Source organism: Hyla sarda, chromosome 5, assembly GCF_029499605.1.
Source record: "Hyla sarda isolate aHylSar1 chromosome 5, aHylSar1.hap1, whole genome shotgun sequence".
Classification (NCBI taxonomy): domain Eukaryota; kingdom Metazoa; phylum Chordata; class Amphibia; order Anura; family Hylidae; genus Hyla; species Hyla sarda.
This window is the reverse complement of record NC_079193.1, coordinates 344,128,828-344,145,589: the sequence shown is the minus strand read 5'-3', so window position 1 is coordinate 344,145,589 and position 16,762 is coordinate 344,128,828. Positions and strand designations below refer to the sequence as shown.

General features: G+C 45.2%; 1 protein-coding gene across 1 annotated transcript in view; it reads left to right on the top strand.

Moving 5' to 3' along the window:
- The first annotated feature begins 12,265 nt into the window (after nt 1–12,265).
- The window catches only part of EIF3E (eukaryotic translation initiation factor 3 subunit E), a 97,109-nt gene continuing 92,612 nt past the window's right edge, over nt 12,266–16,762 (top strand). The window contains exon 1 of the mRNA XM_056522590.1: nt 12,266–12,382. Within this exon, the coding sequence (XP_056378565.1) occupies nt 12,374–12,382 (9 nt within the window). The 5' untranslated portion in view covers nt 12,266–12,373. The remainder of the gene's footprint in view (nt 12,383–16,762) is intronic.

The window sequence follows — 16,762 nt, the reverse complement described above, 5'->3', positions numbered from 1 at the left end:
TGTCTTGGGCCACACCGCTCTGGGACCGCAATGATCCTGCCACAGCCACAGTCCAGGCCTTCTTCGCTGAACTCCGGAGTGTCTTCGAGGAGCCAGCCCGAGCTTCTTCTGCCGAGACTGCCCTGTTGAACCTGGTCCAGGGTAATTCTTCCGTTGGCGAGTACGCCATACAATTCCGTACTTTTGCTTCTGAACTATCCTGGAATAATGAGGCTCTCTGCGCGACCTTTAAAAAAGGCCTATCCAGTCGCATCAAGGATGTGCTGGCCGCACGAGAGATTCCTGTCAACCTCCAAGAACTCATCCATTTGGCTACCCGCATTGACATGCGTTTTTCTGAGCGACACCAAGAGCTCCGCCAGGAAAAAGACTTAGATCTCTGGGCACCTCTCCCACAGCATCCTTTGCAGTCTTCGCCTGGGCCTCCCGCCGAGGAGGCCATGCAAGTGGATCGGTCTCGTCTGACCCAGGAAGAGAGGAATCGCCGTAGAGAAGAAAATCTCTGTCTTTACTGTGCCAGTACCGAGCATTTCTTGGTGGATTGCCCTATCCGTCCTCCACGCCTGGGAAACGCACGCACGCACCCAGCTCACGTGGGTGTGGCGTCTCTTGGTTCCAAGTCTGCTCCTCCACGTCTCACGGTACCCGTGCGGATTTCTTCTTCAGCCAACTCCTCCCTCTCAGCCGTGGCCTGCTTGGACTCCGGTGCCTCTGGAAATTTTATTTTGGAGTCGTTTGTTAATAAATTCAGCATCCCGGTGACCCGTCTCGTCAAGCCGCTCTACATTTCCGCGGTCAACGGAGCCAGATTGGACTGCACCGTGCGTTACCGCACAGAGCCCCTCCTCATGTCTATTGGACCCCACCTTGAGAGGATTGAGTTCTTCATTCTCCCCAACTGTACCTCTGAGGTCCTCCTCGGTCTGCCTTGGCTCCGGCTTCATTCCCCCACCATTGATTGGACCACCGGGGAGATCAGGAACTGGGACTCTGCCTGCCACAGGAAGTGCCTCTCCCCCCCTCCCAGTCCCGTCAGGCAAGCCTCTGTGCCTCCCCATGGCCCCCGTCCTGGTGTCACACTGCCCCGTGCCAGGCCTCGCCCTCTGCCCTCCCTCCCCATCCCCACTCCTGCTGTACTGCCTGCCGTTGAGGAAACCCTCCATTCTTTCCCGGTGTCCTCATCCCAGGGGAGGCAGTTACCGGACAAAGAGAAGGGGAGACCTAAGGGGGGGGGTACTGTTACGCCTAGCGCTCCGGGTCCCCGCTCCTCCCCGGAGCGCTCACGGCGTCTTTCTCCCTGCAGCGCCACGGTCAGTCCCGCTGACCGGGAGCGCTGCACTGTCATGGCCGTTGGGGATGCGATTCGCACAGCGGGACGCGCCCGCTCGCGAATCGCATCCCAGGTCACTTACCCGTCCCGGTCCCCTGCTGTCATGTGCTGGCGCGCGCGGCTCCGCTCTCTAGGGCACGCGCGCGCCAGCTCTCTGAGACTTAAAGGGCCAGTGCACCAATGATTGGTGCCTGGCCCAATTAGCTTAATTGGCTTCCATCTGCTCCCTGCCTTTATCTGACCTCCTCCCATGCACTCCCTTGCCGGATCTTGTTGCCTTGTGCCAGTGAAAGCGTTTAGTGTGTCCAAAGCCTGTGTACCTGAACTTCTGCTACCCATCCTGACTACGAACCTTGCCGCCTGCCCCCGACCTTCTGCTACGTCTGACCTTGCCTCTGCCTAGTCCTTCTGTCCCACGCCTTCTCAGCAGTCAGCGAGGTAGAGCCGTTGCTAGTGGATACGACCTGGTTGCTACTGCCGCAGCAAGACCATCCTGCTTTGCGGCGGGCTCTGGTGAAAACCAGTAGCCTCTTAGAACCGGTCCACTAGCACGGTCCACGCCAATCCCTTGCTGACACAGAGGATCCACTACCTGGAAGCCGAATCGTGACAACCTCCAGCGCTTCTGGCAGTACTCCCCAGCGGCGGGATAGGAGATAAGATGTCTTGGGGCCGGAGTACCCCTTTAATGTCAATAGGAGATAATCTCTGCTTTTTTGGGCTACATGCAGACTCGAAGGGGCCCTTAATCTCAAGATAGGTTCAAGTCTCAGAGGTGGGACCAGCATCTCTCAGATGTTTATGGCATATCCTGTGGCTATGCCATAAATGTTCAGGTGGGAATACCCTTTCCATACTAAATTCCCTGAAGCTGGCACTCAAAATGTTGGGAAAAAAAATCAATTTCCAAATGGGTGACCAATAAGAAGATAAGAAACCATATGGATTCCAGTGGGGGTTGGGTCATTCTCTTGATGGCTTTACATCTGGACTTAAAGGGGTACTCTGGTGAAAAACTATTTTCTTTTAATTAACTAGTGCCAGAAAGTTAAACGGATTTGTAAATTACTTCTATTTAAAAATCTTAATCCTTCCAGTACTTATCAGCTGCTGTATGCCACAGAGGAAGTGCCTTTTTTTAATTTTATTTTTTTATTTCTGTCTGACCACAGTGCTCTCTGCTGTCACCTCTGTCCAAGTCAAGAACTGTCCAGAGCAGGATAGGTTTGCTATGGGGATTTTCTCCTGCTCTGGACAGTTCCTCATATGGACAGATGTTTTATCAGAGAGCACTGTGGTCAGACTGGAAAGAACTACACAAATTTCTCTGTAGTATAAAGCAGCTGATAAGTACTGGAAGGATTAAAGGGGTATTCCAGGATTTTTTTTTTGACTATGCCACAGGGGTTGTAAAGTTAGTGTGGTTCATAATATAGTGTCTGTATCTGTGTGTGACGGTTTTCTCACAATTCTTCTGTGATTTTCACTCCAATATTTATTTTTAACAGCATACAAAATGACTGTTGTCTCAGATTTTCCCCAGGTTGCAATGTGGCCAAGACCTGACCTCACTAGTCATCTGATGACAGGGAGCCTGTCTGCTTCAATTGGTGGAGGGATCACCTGGTGGGAGAGAGATCAATCTGCAACTAATGCAACAGCTGTAGGCACCTTGATTGAAAACCACAGGTCTTTTGAATGGATGCAGCTCATTTATGTTTCAATGGGTGGGGTGGCTAATGTGTGGGAGGGAGGAAAATGGAATTGTGGGATTTGTAATAAAAAAAAAAAGTCAAACAGAAATACCAGTTCGCAAAAAGCTATCCACAGTGTTATGGTAATCTCACAACATAGCCATTTAGCCCCAAGACAAGCACAGATCCTTCCTAAGCATGTCCATTACTATCTGCCAGGTACGTACTAAAATCACCTTATGGTGGAGAACCCCTTTAAGGTTTTTTAATAGAAGTAATTAACAGATCTGTTTAGTTTTCTGGCACTAGTTGATTTAAAAAAAAAAAAAAAATCCACCGGAGTACCCCTTTAAAGGGAAATGGTCATCAGTGTCACACTAACATGTTAGTACAGGCAGGTAGTGCGGGTGGCACTGACTATAAAGATACTTACCTACCCCTGATTCGTGGTCCTGTTTTTGATGCTGCACTACGTTTTTCCTTAAAATTAAGGACACCATGACAAAACCCAAAGAAGAACCCATTATAAGTACATGGGGTGACTTGAGCACAGTTGGTGTTTGTCATATGATGGACCCAGAGCTGCCTAAATGTGAATGCAGAAGTGAACCAATCAATGCTGACAACAAAAATCTGTTCTCAAGATCTCAATATTCGAGATCGGAGTACTCTCCTGGTTGGTTGCCCCAAAATGGCGTTGACCTTCTTTTTTAGCCCACTACCCAAATTTCCCCCTCCCCTTCTCATCAAACATGCAGCAGTTTCCAATTGTGCTTCACATTATGTAGTATGATTTAATAATCTGATTTACCAGTTTTTATTACCGAAACTGAAGTCTTTTATGTCTATGAAAGAAGCTCATAAACTTCTCTGTGTTGTCCAAATTGGCTAAAGTCCTCCTTGTCCTGTTCCACCGCCAAATCCCTGGTTCCTAATCAGCTACATAGTAATATGACATAAGGAGCCTCCCTGAGAAGCCTGGGTGCTATTTGCAAAGTGATATTTTATGTCTTGATGTAAAGATTGTTTTGTAGAATAATTATCTCCAGAATATTTTTGTGCCAAGCCCCTTGCTACAAGTACAATCCACCACTGACTGGCTCTAGATCAATGGTCCAAGATAATCCAAGCTTTTCTTTTGTTTCATATGTGGATGGGATATTGACATGTGAGAATGAAAAGCATATTGGTTCTTGACTTCATTTCATTTCACAAGAAATAGAATGCACAGTAAAAAATTTTATATTTCACACTGCTAAAGAGAGACACAGGGTTCATAGGGTTGTCATAGTGAAAGCAACACCATTGGTGACCATGGCTCGGTACTATGGGGGGGGGGGGGTTCATTCAATCTTTGTTGTTGGGCCAGAAGAATGGTGCTTGCCTCATGGTCATGTATAGTAGAGGGATGGGGAGCTTATGGTACCAACTGGATGGGTGTTAAGTTTGGGTGTACTGGTGGGAAAAAATGGTGTGATTGACAAATTATAGAATTGGTTTGATAGGCGCTTTTAATGGCATTCAATGGTGATGTCCAGAGGTGGAACTTGTAGCTTCTGGGCCCCAATGCAAAATCTGCAACAGGGCCCCATGTGCCATATATAATACTGCTCTCTTATGGGGCAGATGTGCCTTGGGGCCCCCTTAGGCAGCAGGGCCCTGGTGCAACTGCTACCTCTGCACCCCCTATAGTTACTCCATTGGTGAAGTCAGGTAACGTGTACTTCACATGTAAGGCTGTGATACTACTAGTGGCAGGATAAGCTGTGCAGCAGGTCCCCAGAACGCATGTGGAGCAAGTCCCCAGAATGAATGTGGGTTGGGCAGTCCTGCAATCTGATGTATTTTTTGGAACTGTCAGTGACATTTCAAAATTGAAGTTAAAGGGGTATTTTTCCCCTAGACAAGATGTTTGATTTTGGGGGTTCCGTCGCAGGGGAGACCCCCCCCCCCCCCCCATCTCGGCTGCAGCACCCAGACACCTGGTGCACGGAACGAACTTCGCTCTGTGCCGGATGACTGGTGATGCGGGGGGAGGCTTGAAAAAGTCATGGCCACGCCCCCTTAATGCAAGTCTATAGGAGGGGGCATTGACTTGCATTGAGGGAGTGTGGCCGTGACTGAGTCTTACCTTTCCAGAATATTTTTCTTTGAGCATTTTAATCTCAAATAATTGAAAAGCAGATGATAAATCTATTACCCAATGACCTAAAATCTCTTAGAGGATCCTGTAAGAAGGCTGAACAAGATGCAACTGATGAAGACTGATACAAGAAGCTGCTGCACTCGGCCTTGGTTTAAGGAAATTAATAGGATTAGTCAGCAGACTCGATCTGACAACATTTTTGTGGTATGGTATTTTTTTTTTCTTGTTAAAAATGACAGATGTTGTTAATTTCTCTGGGGCTGCTGTTTCAGCCCTCATTGGTTCCATCATGATCCCTTTATTCTACCACATGGCCTGTTTTTAAATCATTGAGGTCATTAGGTGACGGGTTGAAATAAACTGATGGAAACTCACTTTTTCATTAATCTTATAGTTGGGTTCAGGACACTCATAGATCATAGGGGGTCCAGGATTTCTTCACCAGGGATTTTGAACTTAGTGTTAAAGGGGTATTCCATTTTTTATTTTTTTTATTTGACCATGCTACAGGGGTGGTAAAGTTAGTGTAGTTCATAATATAGTGTCTGTACCTGTGTTTCATGGTGGTCTCACAATTCATCTGTCATTTTGAAGTGAGTGTCGTCTTAGGTTTTCCCAGGTTGCAGTGCCCGAGACATTACATCACTGGTCATGTCTTCAGAGGGAGCCTGTTCTGCTTCACTGGGTGGAACGACTGCTGGATGGGAGGAAGATCATTCTGCAACTAATTATATTTTTGCAACAGCTGGAGGCATCCTAGTTAGAAAACACTGGTCAATTTCATTGAAGGTATTACAGGTGTGTTCCAATGGGTGGGGTGGCTGATGTGTGGGAGAGAGAGAAGTGACCTCACATTTACAAACAAGGGATCATGGGACTTGTAGTTGGAAAGAGGGAACTCCTAAAGAAAATAGCCAGTTCACAAAAAGCTAGCCTCAGTATTATGGTAATCTCACAACATAGTCATTTAGCCCCAAGGCAAGTGCTGATCCTTCCTAAGCATGTCCATTACTGTCTGCCAGGCAGTGGCAGATCCAGGTGACGTCTCCTCACTATAGAGAAGACATCACCTGTAATCACTGATATCATTGTGTATTCTGCTCACTATAGAGTAGATGTCACCTGTAATCACTGATATCATTGTGTATTCTCCTGACTATAGAGGAGACATCATCTGTAATCACTGATATCATTGTGTATTCTCCTCACTATAGAGAAGACGTCACATGTAATCACTGATATCATTGTGTATTCTCCTCACTATAGAGAAGACGTCACCTGTAATCACTGATATCATTGTGCATTCTCCTCACTATAGAGGAGACATCACCTGTAATCACTGATATCATTGTGTATTCTCCTCACTATAGAGAAGATGTCACCTGTAGTTACTGATATCATTGTGTATTCTCCTCACTATAGAGGAGACGTCACCTGTAGTCACTGATATCATTATGTATCCTCCTCACTATAGAGAAGACGTCACCTGTAATCACTGATATCATTGTGTATCCTCCTCACTATGTCCCATCACAGCTGAAGTCACTTGTAAGTTCTACAGTTATGATGGGTGAAACAACAACTCCCAGCATAACCTCACCACTGCTTAGGTCATACTGGGAGCTGTAGTTTTAAATGGTAAAAACTTATTTAGCACTTTCCCATTCTGTGGCAATTGGTATATTTGATTATTATTCTGAAATGTGAGCATGGCCTAAGAGTCTTAACCTCTTAAGGACCCAGGACATACGGGGACGTCCCCACACCCTGGGCTTTAAGGAGCCAGGACGTCCCCGTACGTCCTGGCGTTTTCCGGTCCCTGCCGTGCGCCGGGCAGAGATCGGAACCGGATGCCTGCTGAAATGCTTCAGCAGGCATCCAGGGCAAACGCCGAGGGGGGCCGTATAGGCCCCCCATGTCGGCGATAGCCGCAAATCGCAAGGGAAATCGCCCTTGCGATCTGCGGCGATACCGGGCTGATCGGGTCTCTGGGACCCGACTGCCCGGTAATTTTGTATGATCCCAGCTGTCACAGACAGCCAGGACCATGCTAAAGTATAGGAGCGAGGTGGAAAGCCTGCCACCTCCTCCTATTCCCTGCGATCCGTCGGTTAACTAACCGACCAATCGCAGGGGGGGCGCTTACTTCTTCCCGCCCTGCCCGGCCCCTTGAAGTCCGGAGAGGTCAGGAGGAAGACCGGAGGATGCGGCGGGGGACGGGGGAGTGCTGGGGACCGGCCCCGGTACTTACCTCGTCCCTGAAGACCCGGATCCCGGCGTGAAGACGGCGGCGACAGGTGAGTGGATCTTCAGCCGCGGTCGGGCCCTTTACAGCAATGCACTTCGCCGTAAAGCAACATGCATTGCTGTATTGGGACCCTGTATACTACAACTCCCAGCATGCCCTGACAGCCCTTGGCGTCTGGGCATGCTGGGAGTTGCAGTTTTGCAAATTTTGGAGGTCCACAGTTTTGGGACCACTGTGCCCTTCCAGATGTTGCAAAACTACACATCCTCAGCATGCCCTTACTGTGCAGGCATGCTGGTAGTTGTAGTTCTGTAACATCTGGCCCTTCAGATGTTGCAGAACTACAACTCCCAGCATGCCTGGACAGTTTTGGCATACTGGGAGTTGTAGTTTTGCAACATCTGGAAGGGCACAGATTGGGAACCACTGTATTAGTGGTCTGCAAACTGTAGTCCTCCAGTTGTTGCAAAACTACAACTCTAAGCATGCTGGTAGTTGTAGTTCGGCAACATCTGGCTCTAAAGATGTTGCCGAACTACTACTCCCAGCATGTCTGAGAATGTTTGGGAGTTGTGGTTTTGTAACAGCTGGAGGCACACTGGTTGGAAAACATTGTCTGTTTCCTAACTCAGTGTTTCCCAACCCGTGTGCCTCCAGCTGTTGCAAAACTATAACTACCAGCATGCACTGATAGACTGTGCATGCTGGGAGTTGTAGTTTTGCAACAGCTGGAGGTCCCCCCCTGTGAATGTACAGGGTACATTCACATGGGCAGGGGGCTTACAATGAGTATCAGGCTGCAAGTTTGCAATGCAGCAAATTTTGCGTGGCAGCTCAAACTCGCAGCGGGAAACTCGCTGTAATCCCCCGCCCGTGTGACTGTACCCTAAAAACACTACACTACACTACACTACCACAAAATAAAATAAAAAGTAAAAAAACACTACATTTACACATACCCCCTACACAGCCCCCCTCCCCTCCCCAATAAAAATGAAAAACGTCTGGTACGCCACACTTTCCAAAATGGAGCCTCCAGCTGTTGCAAAACAACAACTCCCAGTATTGCCGGAAAGCCGTTGACTGTCCAAGCATGCTGGGAGTTTTGCAACAGCTGAAGGAACCCTGTTTGGGAATCACTGGCGTAGAATACCCCTATGTCCACCCCTATGCAAATCCCTAATTCAGGCCTCAAATGCGCATGGCGCTCTCCCTTCGGAGCCCTGTCGTATTTCAAGGCAACAGTATAGGGCCACATATGGGGTATCGCCGTACTCGGGAGAAATTGCCTAACAAATGTTGGGGGTCTTTTTCTCCTTTCACCCCTTATGAAAAGGTGAAGTTGGGGTCTACACCAGCATGTTAGTGTAAAAAAATTAATTGTTTACACTAACATGCTGGTGTTGCCCTATACTTTTCATTTTGACAAGAGGTAAAGGGGAAAAAAGCCCCCCAAAATTTGTAATGCAATTTCTCCCGACTATGGAGATACCCCATATGTGGGCGCAAAGTGCTCTGGGGGCGCACAACAAGGCCCAGAAGGGAGAGTGCGCCATGTACATTTGAGGTGATTTGCACAGGGGTGGCTGATTGTTACAGCGGTTTTGACAAACGCAAGAAAAACAAAACCCCACATGTGACCCTATTTCGGAAACTACACCCCTCACGGAATGTAATGAGGGGTGCAGTGAGAATTTACCCCCCACTGGTGTCTGACAGATCTTTGGAACAGTGGGCTGTGAAAATTAAAAATTTTGTATAGCCCACTGTTCCAAAGATCTGACAGACACCAGTGGGGGGTAAATGCTCACTTTACGCCGTGTTACGTTCCTCAAGGGGTCTAGTTTCCAAAATGGTATGCCATGTGGGGGTTATTTTGCTGTCCTGGCACCATATGGGCTTCCTAAATGCGACATGCCCCCCGAGCAAAATTTGCTCTCAAAAAGCCAAATATGACTCCTTCTCTTCTGAGCATTGTAGTTCGCCCATAGTGCACTTCAGGTCAACTTATGGGGTACCTCCATACTCACAAGAGATGGGGTTACAAATTTTGGGGGGTATTTTCTGCTATTAACCCTTGCAAAAATGTCAAATTTGGGGGGGAAACACACCTTTTAGTGATTTTTTTTTTAGGTATGCAAAAGTCGTGAAACCCCTGTGGGGTATTAAGGCTCACTTTAATTCTTGTTACATTCCTCAAGGGGTCTAGTTTCCAAAATGGTATGCCATGTGTTTTTTTTTTTTTTTTGCTGTACTGGCACCATAGGGGCTTTCCTAAATGCGACATGCCCCCGAGCAAAATTTGCTCTCAAAAAGCCAAATATGACTCCTTCTCTTCTGAGCATTGTAGTTCGCCCATTGTGCACTTCAGGTCAACTTATGGGGTACCTCCATACTCAGAAGAGATGGGGTTACAAATTTTGGGGGGTATTTTCTGCTATTAACCCTTGAAAAAATGTGAAATTTGGGGGGAAACACACCTTTTAGTGATTTTTTTTTTTAGGTATGCAAAAGTCGTGAAACCCCTGTGGGGTATTAAGGCTCACTTTATTTCTTGTTACGTTCCTCAAGGGGTCTAGTTTCCAAAATGGTATGCCATGTGTTTTTTTTTTTTTTTTTGCTGTACTGGCACCATAGGGGCTTCCTAAATGCGACATGCCCCCGAGCAAAATTTGCTCTCAAAAAGCCAAATATGACTTCTTCTCTTCTGAGCATTGTAGTTCACCCATAGTACACTTCAGGTCAACTTATGGGGTACCTTCATACTCAGAAGAGATGGGGTTACAATTTTTGGGGGGTATTTTCTGCTATTAACTCTTGCAAAAATGTGAAATTTGGGGGGAAACACACATTTTAGTGAAATTTTATTTTTATTTTTTTACATATGCAAAAGTCGTGAAACCCCTGTGGGGTATTAAGGCTCACTTTATTCCTTGTTACGTACCTCAAGGGGTCTAGTTTACAAAATGGTATGCCATGTGTTTTTTTTTTTTTGCTTTTCTGGCACCATAGGGGCTTCCTTAATGCAACATGCCCCCCAAAAACCATTTCAATAAAACGTACTCTCCAAAATCCCCTTGTCGCTCCTTCGCTTCTGAGCCCTCTACTGCGCCCGCCGAACACTTTACATAGACATATGAGGTATGTGCTTACTCTAGAGAAATTGGGCTACAAAAATAAATATACATTTTCTCCTTTTACCCCTTGTAAAAATTCAAAAATTGGGTCTACAAGAACATGCGAGTGTAAAAAATGAAGATTGTGAATTTTCTCCTTCACATTGCTGCTATTCCTGTGAAACACCTAAAGGGTTAAAATGCTGACTGAATGTCATTTTGAATACTATGGGGGGTGCAGTTTTTATAATGGGGTCATTTGTGGCATATTTCTAATATGAAGACCGTTCAAATCGACTTCAAACCTGAACTGGTCCCTGAAAAATTGTGAGTTTGGAAATTTTGTGAAAAATTGGAAAATTGCTGCTGAACTTTGAAACCCTCTGGTGTCTTCCAAAAGTAAAAAACACGTAAATTTTATAATGCAAACATAAAGTGGACATATTGTATATGTGAATAAATTTTTTTTTTTTTTTGGAATATCCATTTTCCTTACAAGCAGAGAGCATCAAAGTTCGAAAAATGCAAAATTTTCAAATTTTTCATCAAATTTGGGGATTTTTCACCAAGAAAGGATGCAAGATACCACAAAATGTTACCACTATGTTAAAGTACAATATGTCACAAAAAAACAATGTCGGAATCAGAATGATAACTAAAAGCATTCCAGAGTTATTAATGTTTAAAGTGACAGTGGTCAGATGTGCAAAAAATGGCCGGGTCCTAAGGTGTAAAATGGCTGGGTCCTTAAGGGGTTAAACAAGGTTAGGACTGTATGATACATTTAATAATATTGCAAGTTCCGTAATCTTATTTTCTGTCCGCCAACACAAAATACCTTAATAGTGCCCCTCCCGAGAGTAGACTCTGGATCCGCCCTGCTGCCAGGTACGTACTAAAATCACCTTATGGTGGATAACCCCTTTAATCTTTTTTCCATTGACATCAGTAATAAAGAAAACAGCGCTTTAGATATGCATTTTACTTTCTTTCTATGTTTTTCTGACCTCTCACAAAACAAAATGGAGTCATCTGCCAATGTTATAGGAAGCATTTGCAAATTATAACATAGTTTAGGTAGAATATAACAAGGAGATTTTTCCTACCTATCCATAATAGTAATGGGATATCATACTCAGATAGCAGTTGTTTCAAGTCCACAAGAAGAGGTTTAAAGTTACAATTTAAGATTTTAGTTACTTTGTTTAGGATATTAACTCCAAGGTATTTTAGAGAGATAGTGGACCAGGGGAAGGGAGTAAGCTGTTTTAGGGATTGTACTTTTGCTGCAGCATAGGTGACATTTAGAAGCTCTGATTTTGAAATATTAACTTTAAAATTGGAGAGTTGGCCAAATTCAGTGAACAAATAGGCCAAGCAGGTGAGACCCCGATCAGGATCAGTGATCAGAAAGAGAAGGTTGTCAGCAAAAGCTAGAACCTTCAATTCACCTTTAACATCCATAAGCTGACAAATCTTTTGAAGCAGTCTCTCAATGGCGAGAAAAAATAAGGTTGGTGAAAGGGGGCAAACCTGCCTAGTCCCATTGGTGATCTGAAAGGGGGGGGGGGGAGATGCAATCATTTACTAGAAGGGAGGCATAGGGTTGGGCATATAAAGACAGAAATGCCCTTATGAGTTGCTCCAGAAAACAAAATCTTCGCAGAGTCTCCTCCATAAAAGACCAGTTGGCTCTGTCGAATGCCTTCTCGGCGTCAACACCAAAGGAGTAAGTGGCAGTTGTTTTGCATGAGCTTGGTGAATAGCAGTGAGTAATCTCGTCGTATTCATGCGGCCCTCCCTCCCAGGAACGAAACCAGACTGTTCATTGCCTGCTAAATGAGGAAAGTAATCTAGGCCCATATTTTAAGATCTAGGTTTAATGAAGAGATGGGTCTATAGCTACCACATTTTCTGGGATCCTTGCCTTCCTTACCAATTAATGTCACGTAGACTTCCTGTGACTGTCTGGGCAGGGGGGTACCCTGAAAGAGAGAGGAGCACAGATTGACAAAATGGGGGCTAAGAGTATCATAGAACTTACGATAGTAAACTAGTGGGAGGCCATCGGGTTCCGGGCTTTTTCCTGGTGGAAAAGAGGAACCTACTTTTTGAGTCTCGTGCTCCGAGACAGGGGTTAAGAGGTCACGTCTCATGTTTTCGTCTAGACATGGGAGGTCTAAGTCTGCTAAGAAGTCCTTAAAGGATAACTCGGGGATGTCACAACTTATCCCTTATCCTAAGCATAGAGGATAAGTGTTAGATCACGGGGGTCCGACCGCTGGGGCCCCCTGTGACCTCCCTATCGGCGCCCAGGCTCCCTGCATGAAACAAGCATTTTCGACCACCACAGGAAGTGGCGGCCAACATGCCCCTCCATGCAGCTCTATGGGAGAGCCGGAGCGCTGCTTTCAGCAATCTCCGGCTCTTCCATAGAACTACAAGGAGGGGGCGTGTCGGCCGCAGCTTCGTGCTGTGGTCAAAAATGCTAATTTCATGCAGGGAACCGGGGAGCCGTTAATCTAACACTTATCCCCTATTCTTAGAATAGGGGATACGTTGATACATCACAGAGTTATCCTTTAATCTTAAGGGGGTTTGCCCTGCCAACTCCAAGGGGGTCTGCATCTGCTACATTATATGATGAGAAATAAAATTGTTGGAAATTTTTAGCTATAGCTTGTGTGGATGTATGCAGTGTCCCATATGCATATATAATATCATGTATTCATTTTCATGTATGTTCTTCACTTTTGCCATCTTTATCAAAGAAGACATGAGCTTTTCTCCTTTGTCCCCTTGGGCATATATTCTGTGTCTATGATGAACATAGGACTTAGCTGATTTGTTGTTGAGAAGCGTTCGAAGCTGTTCTCTAAGGTGTTTAAGATCCTCCTGAAGGGATGTGGCTCTATTCCTTTTGTGAGTGCGCTCTAATGTTGCAATTTTAGTAACTAATGTGTCCATCTCGTGTTGGCGTTAATTTTTAAGTTTTGCACCCCAGGAGATAAAGATCCCCCTTATAAACACCTTGTGCGCCTCCCAAACCAAGGGTGAAGAGGGGCCAGAGGAGGCATTAAGTCTAAAATAGGAGCTTAATTGAGATTAAATATCCCTGTGGGCCTGAGGGTCATCAAGGATGCTTTCGTTTCGGTGCCAGCGCCACGAGTTGGAAGGGGAGTTAGAAAAAGAGAGAGAGAAAAAGATTGGAGTGTGGTCAGAGAGCATGATTGAGTCTATAGCTGAGGCCGTGAGAGACGGAAGAAGGGAGGTGTGCACCAGGAGATAATCCAGTCTATGGTAGGTGGGCTGTACAGAAGAATAGTGTGAGTACTCCTGAACGGAAGGATTCACCTGTCCCCATGCATCTGTAATAGACAAATCAGAGAATTTAGAATGTACTTTCTGAGAGATAGTAGAGTGCGAGGTGGACGTGTCAAACTCTGTATCTAAAGGGACATTGAGATCTCCTCCAAGAATATTTGGACCATCTGCGAAACCTTTAAGGTCATCAAGGGTTTTCAAGAGCCATGGTACCTGTGCGTGGTTGGGAGCGTAAATGTTTGCTAGTGTCAGTTTAGAGGAATAGAGCTGTATGCAAAGGAATAAGACTCTACCTACAGAGTCAGAGTAAGTCTGTAATACCTTGACCAAGCAATCTTTGTGGATGGTTATAGAGATGCCTTTAGATGCTGAGGCACCATGGCAGGAAGGAAACCATTGGGTGTAATGTTTCTGTGGCAGTCATGGTATTTTTAACTTAAAATTAGTTTCCTGAAAAAACAGAAGGCTTATGCTGCTGTAGAACATCTAGAACATAGTAATGCTTGTTAGGCGTATTTAAACCCCTAACATTAAATGAGACAAAGGTTGTGTTAGACATATGGTCTTGTACAAAAAAAGAGAGTATAGTATCAGTGAAAGGGTGGGGGGGGGATTATGAGTATGATGCTGAACTGTAGATAAGTAAAGTTCTCTGTAGTTCTTCAACGAGGCAGAGGTTTGGAGGGTGTATGTGTGTGTGTGTGTGTTGGGGGGGGGGGAGGGTTAACAGTACCTTGCATAGTCCACAACAGGCTTAAACTGGGTGAGTGGAAAACCTTACCGTATCTGTTGGCAACCAGGGCAAAGGGCCCAAAAGGGAAAACATGCTTGGAGAACTTCTGCTGTAGCTAACCGCTAGCCACAGCAATTCTCACCAGGCAAGCCAGCGCAATTAGATCACGGCCTCTGGGAATCAGGTCTACGAGCAAAAGTACCATGATTTCAGCGTGGCGGAGGAGCCTCCTTTACTGGGGTCTTCTTGTTCTTGGAGTGCTTCCCACAAACAACTTGTTCCCAGTCTTCCACCCTGAGGATGGGAGGCAAGGTGCTTAGGTTGGAGACTGGTAGCCAGGATGGGACATAGAACACAAGTTCTATGTCAAGAGTCTTCCAGGCTGCAGCGAGGTCTTCCGCAGTGTGGATGATCATGTGCCGTTACATTTTTATGACAGAGAGTTCAAAGTGAACAGCCAGATGTACGTCAGACTCTTATCCCAAAGTTGTTTCAGCAGGTGACGTTTTGCTAAGGTGAACGGAGTAATGTCCTAATAAAGTTAATGTCCTGATCTCAGCGTCTCCATAATTAATGGATTTTCATTCTCTTGAGGCCTGCAGTATAGCAGCAGTGTCTACGAAGGACAGCAATCCACAGATTACATCCTTCGTGGGTCTGAGGGTCTAGGCTTAGGGTGGTGAGAGGATTCATACAGCTCTCCACCCTAAACCTAGACCCTCAGACCCACGAAGGCGGGTCTGACTTGCTTCACCATGTCATTTCTCAACAGGCTGGTAAAAATCTCTGTGGCCACGGCTGGTGCAATACTCCGGAAACACCTTAATCCTTATTTTCTTACTCCTACTGTGCTTCTCCTGGTCCTCTATGAGGATGAGAGCTGCGTTGACATGTGCCTCTAGCTGCTCTGTCCTGGTGGCATGTGCCGCAGAGTGGGATGCCAAATCGGAGAGCACAGATTCCAGAGCCTCTATGCGGAAGCCTATAGCCTGCACTTCCGTCTTTATAACCGTCAGCTCCAACAGAACTGGCTTGAGAGCCTGGTTTCTGGGCTTGTGTACGGCAGGAGAGTTGAAGGTTCACTCGGCTAGGCTCCGCCCTCAGAAAGAAGATATTTTCCATAGCTAGCTTTCTGTATTGCATTTTGCTATCTGGTATTTGGACTTTGTCTGGTTTTCCTGGATTAACCCCTTGCTTTCTGATTCGGCATTTCTCTTGTTCTTTCGGTTCTGACTTCGGCTTGCTGACCCTGAATTATCTGTTGGTTTGTTTGTCTCCCTTTGTATTGTTAGTGTATCATTTGCCTTTTGTATTTCTCACAAATTCCCTGACCTGTCACTGAGTATTTTTGTAGTTTATTATCCCCTTAAGGACTGAGGGGTTTTCGGTTTTTGCACTTTTGTTTTTTTCCTCCTCACCTTTCAAAAATCATAACCCTTTCAATTTTGCACCTAAAAATCCATCTGATAGCTTATTTTTTGCGCCACCAATTCTACTTTGCAGTGACATCAGTCATTTTACCCAAAAATCTACAGCAATACGGAAAAAAAAATCATTGTGCGACGAAATTGAAGAAAAAACGCCATTTTGTAACTTTGGGGGGCTTCCGTTTCTATGCAGTACATTTTTCAGTAAAAATGACACCTGATCTTTATTCTGTAGTTCCATACGATTAAAATGATACCCTATTTATATCGGTTTGATTTTGTCATACTTCTGGAAAAAATCATAACTACATGCACGGAAATGTATATGTTTAAAATTGTCATCTTCTGACCCATGTAACTTTTTTATTTTTCTGCGTATGGGGCATTATGTGGGCTCATTTTTTGCGCCGTGATCTTAAGTTTTTAGCGGTACAATTTTTATATTGATCGGACATTTTGATCGCTTTTTATTCATTTTTTCATGATATAAAAAGCGACCAAAAATAAGTTATTTTTGACTTTGGAATTTTTTTGCGCGTACGCCATTGACCGTGCGGTTTAATTAATTATATATTTTTATAGTTCGGACATTTACGCACGCGGCGATATCACATATGTTTATATTTATTTTTCTTTACATGGTGTTTTTTTAATGGGAAAAGGGGGGTGATTTGAACTTTTATTAGGGAAGGGGTTAAATGACCTTTGTTAACTATTTTTTTTTTCACTTTTTTTGCAGTGTTA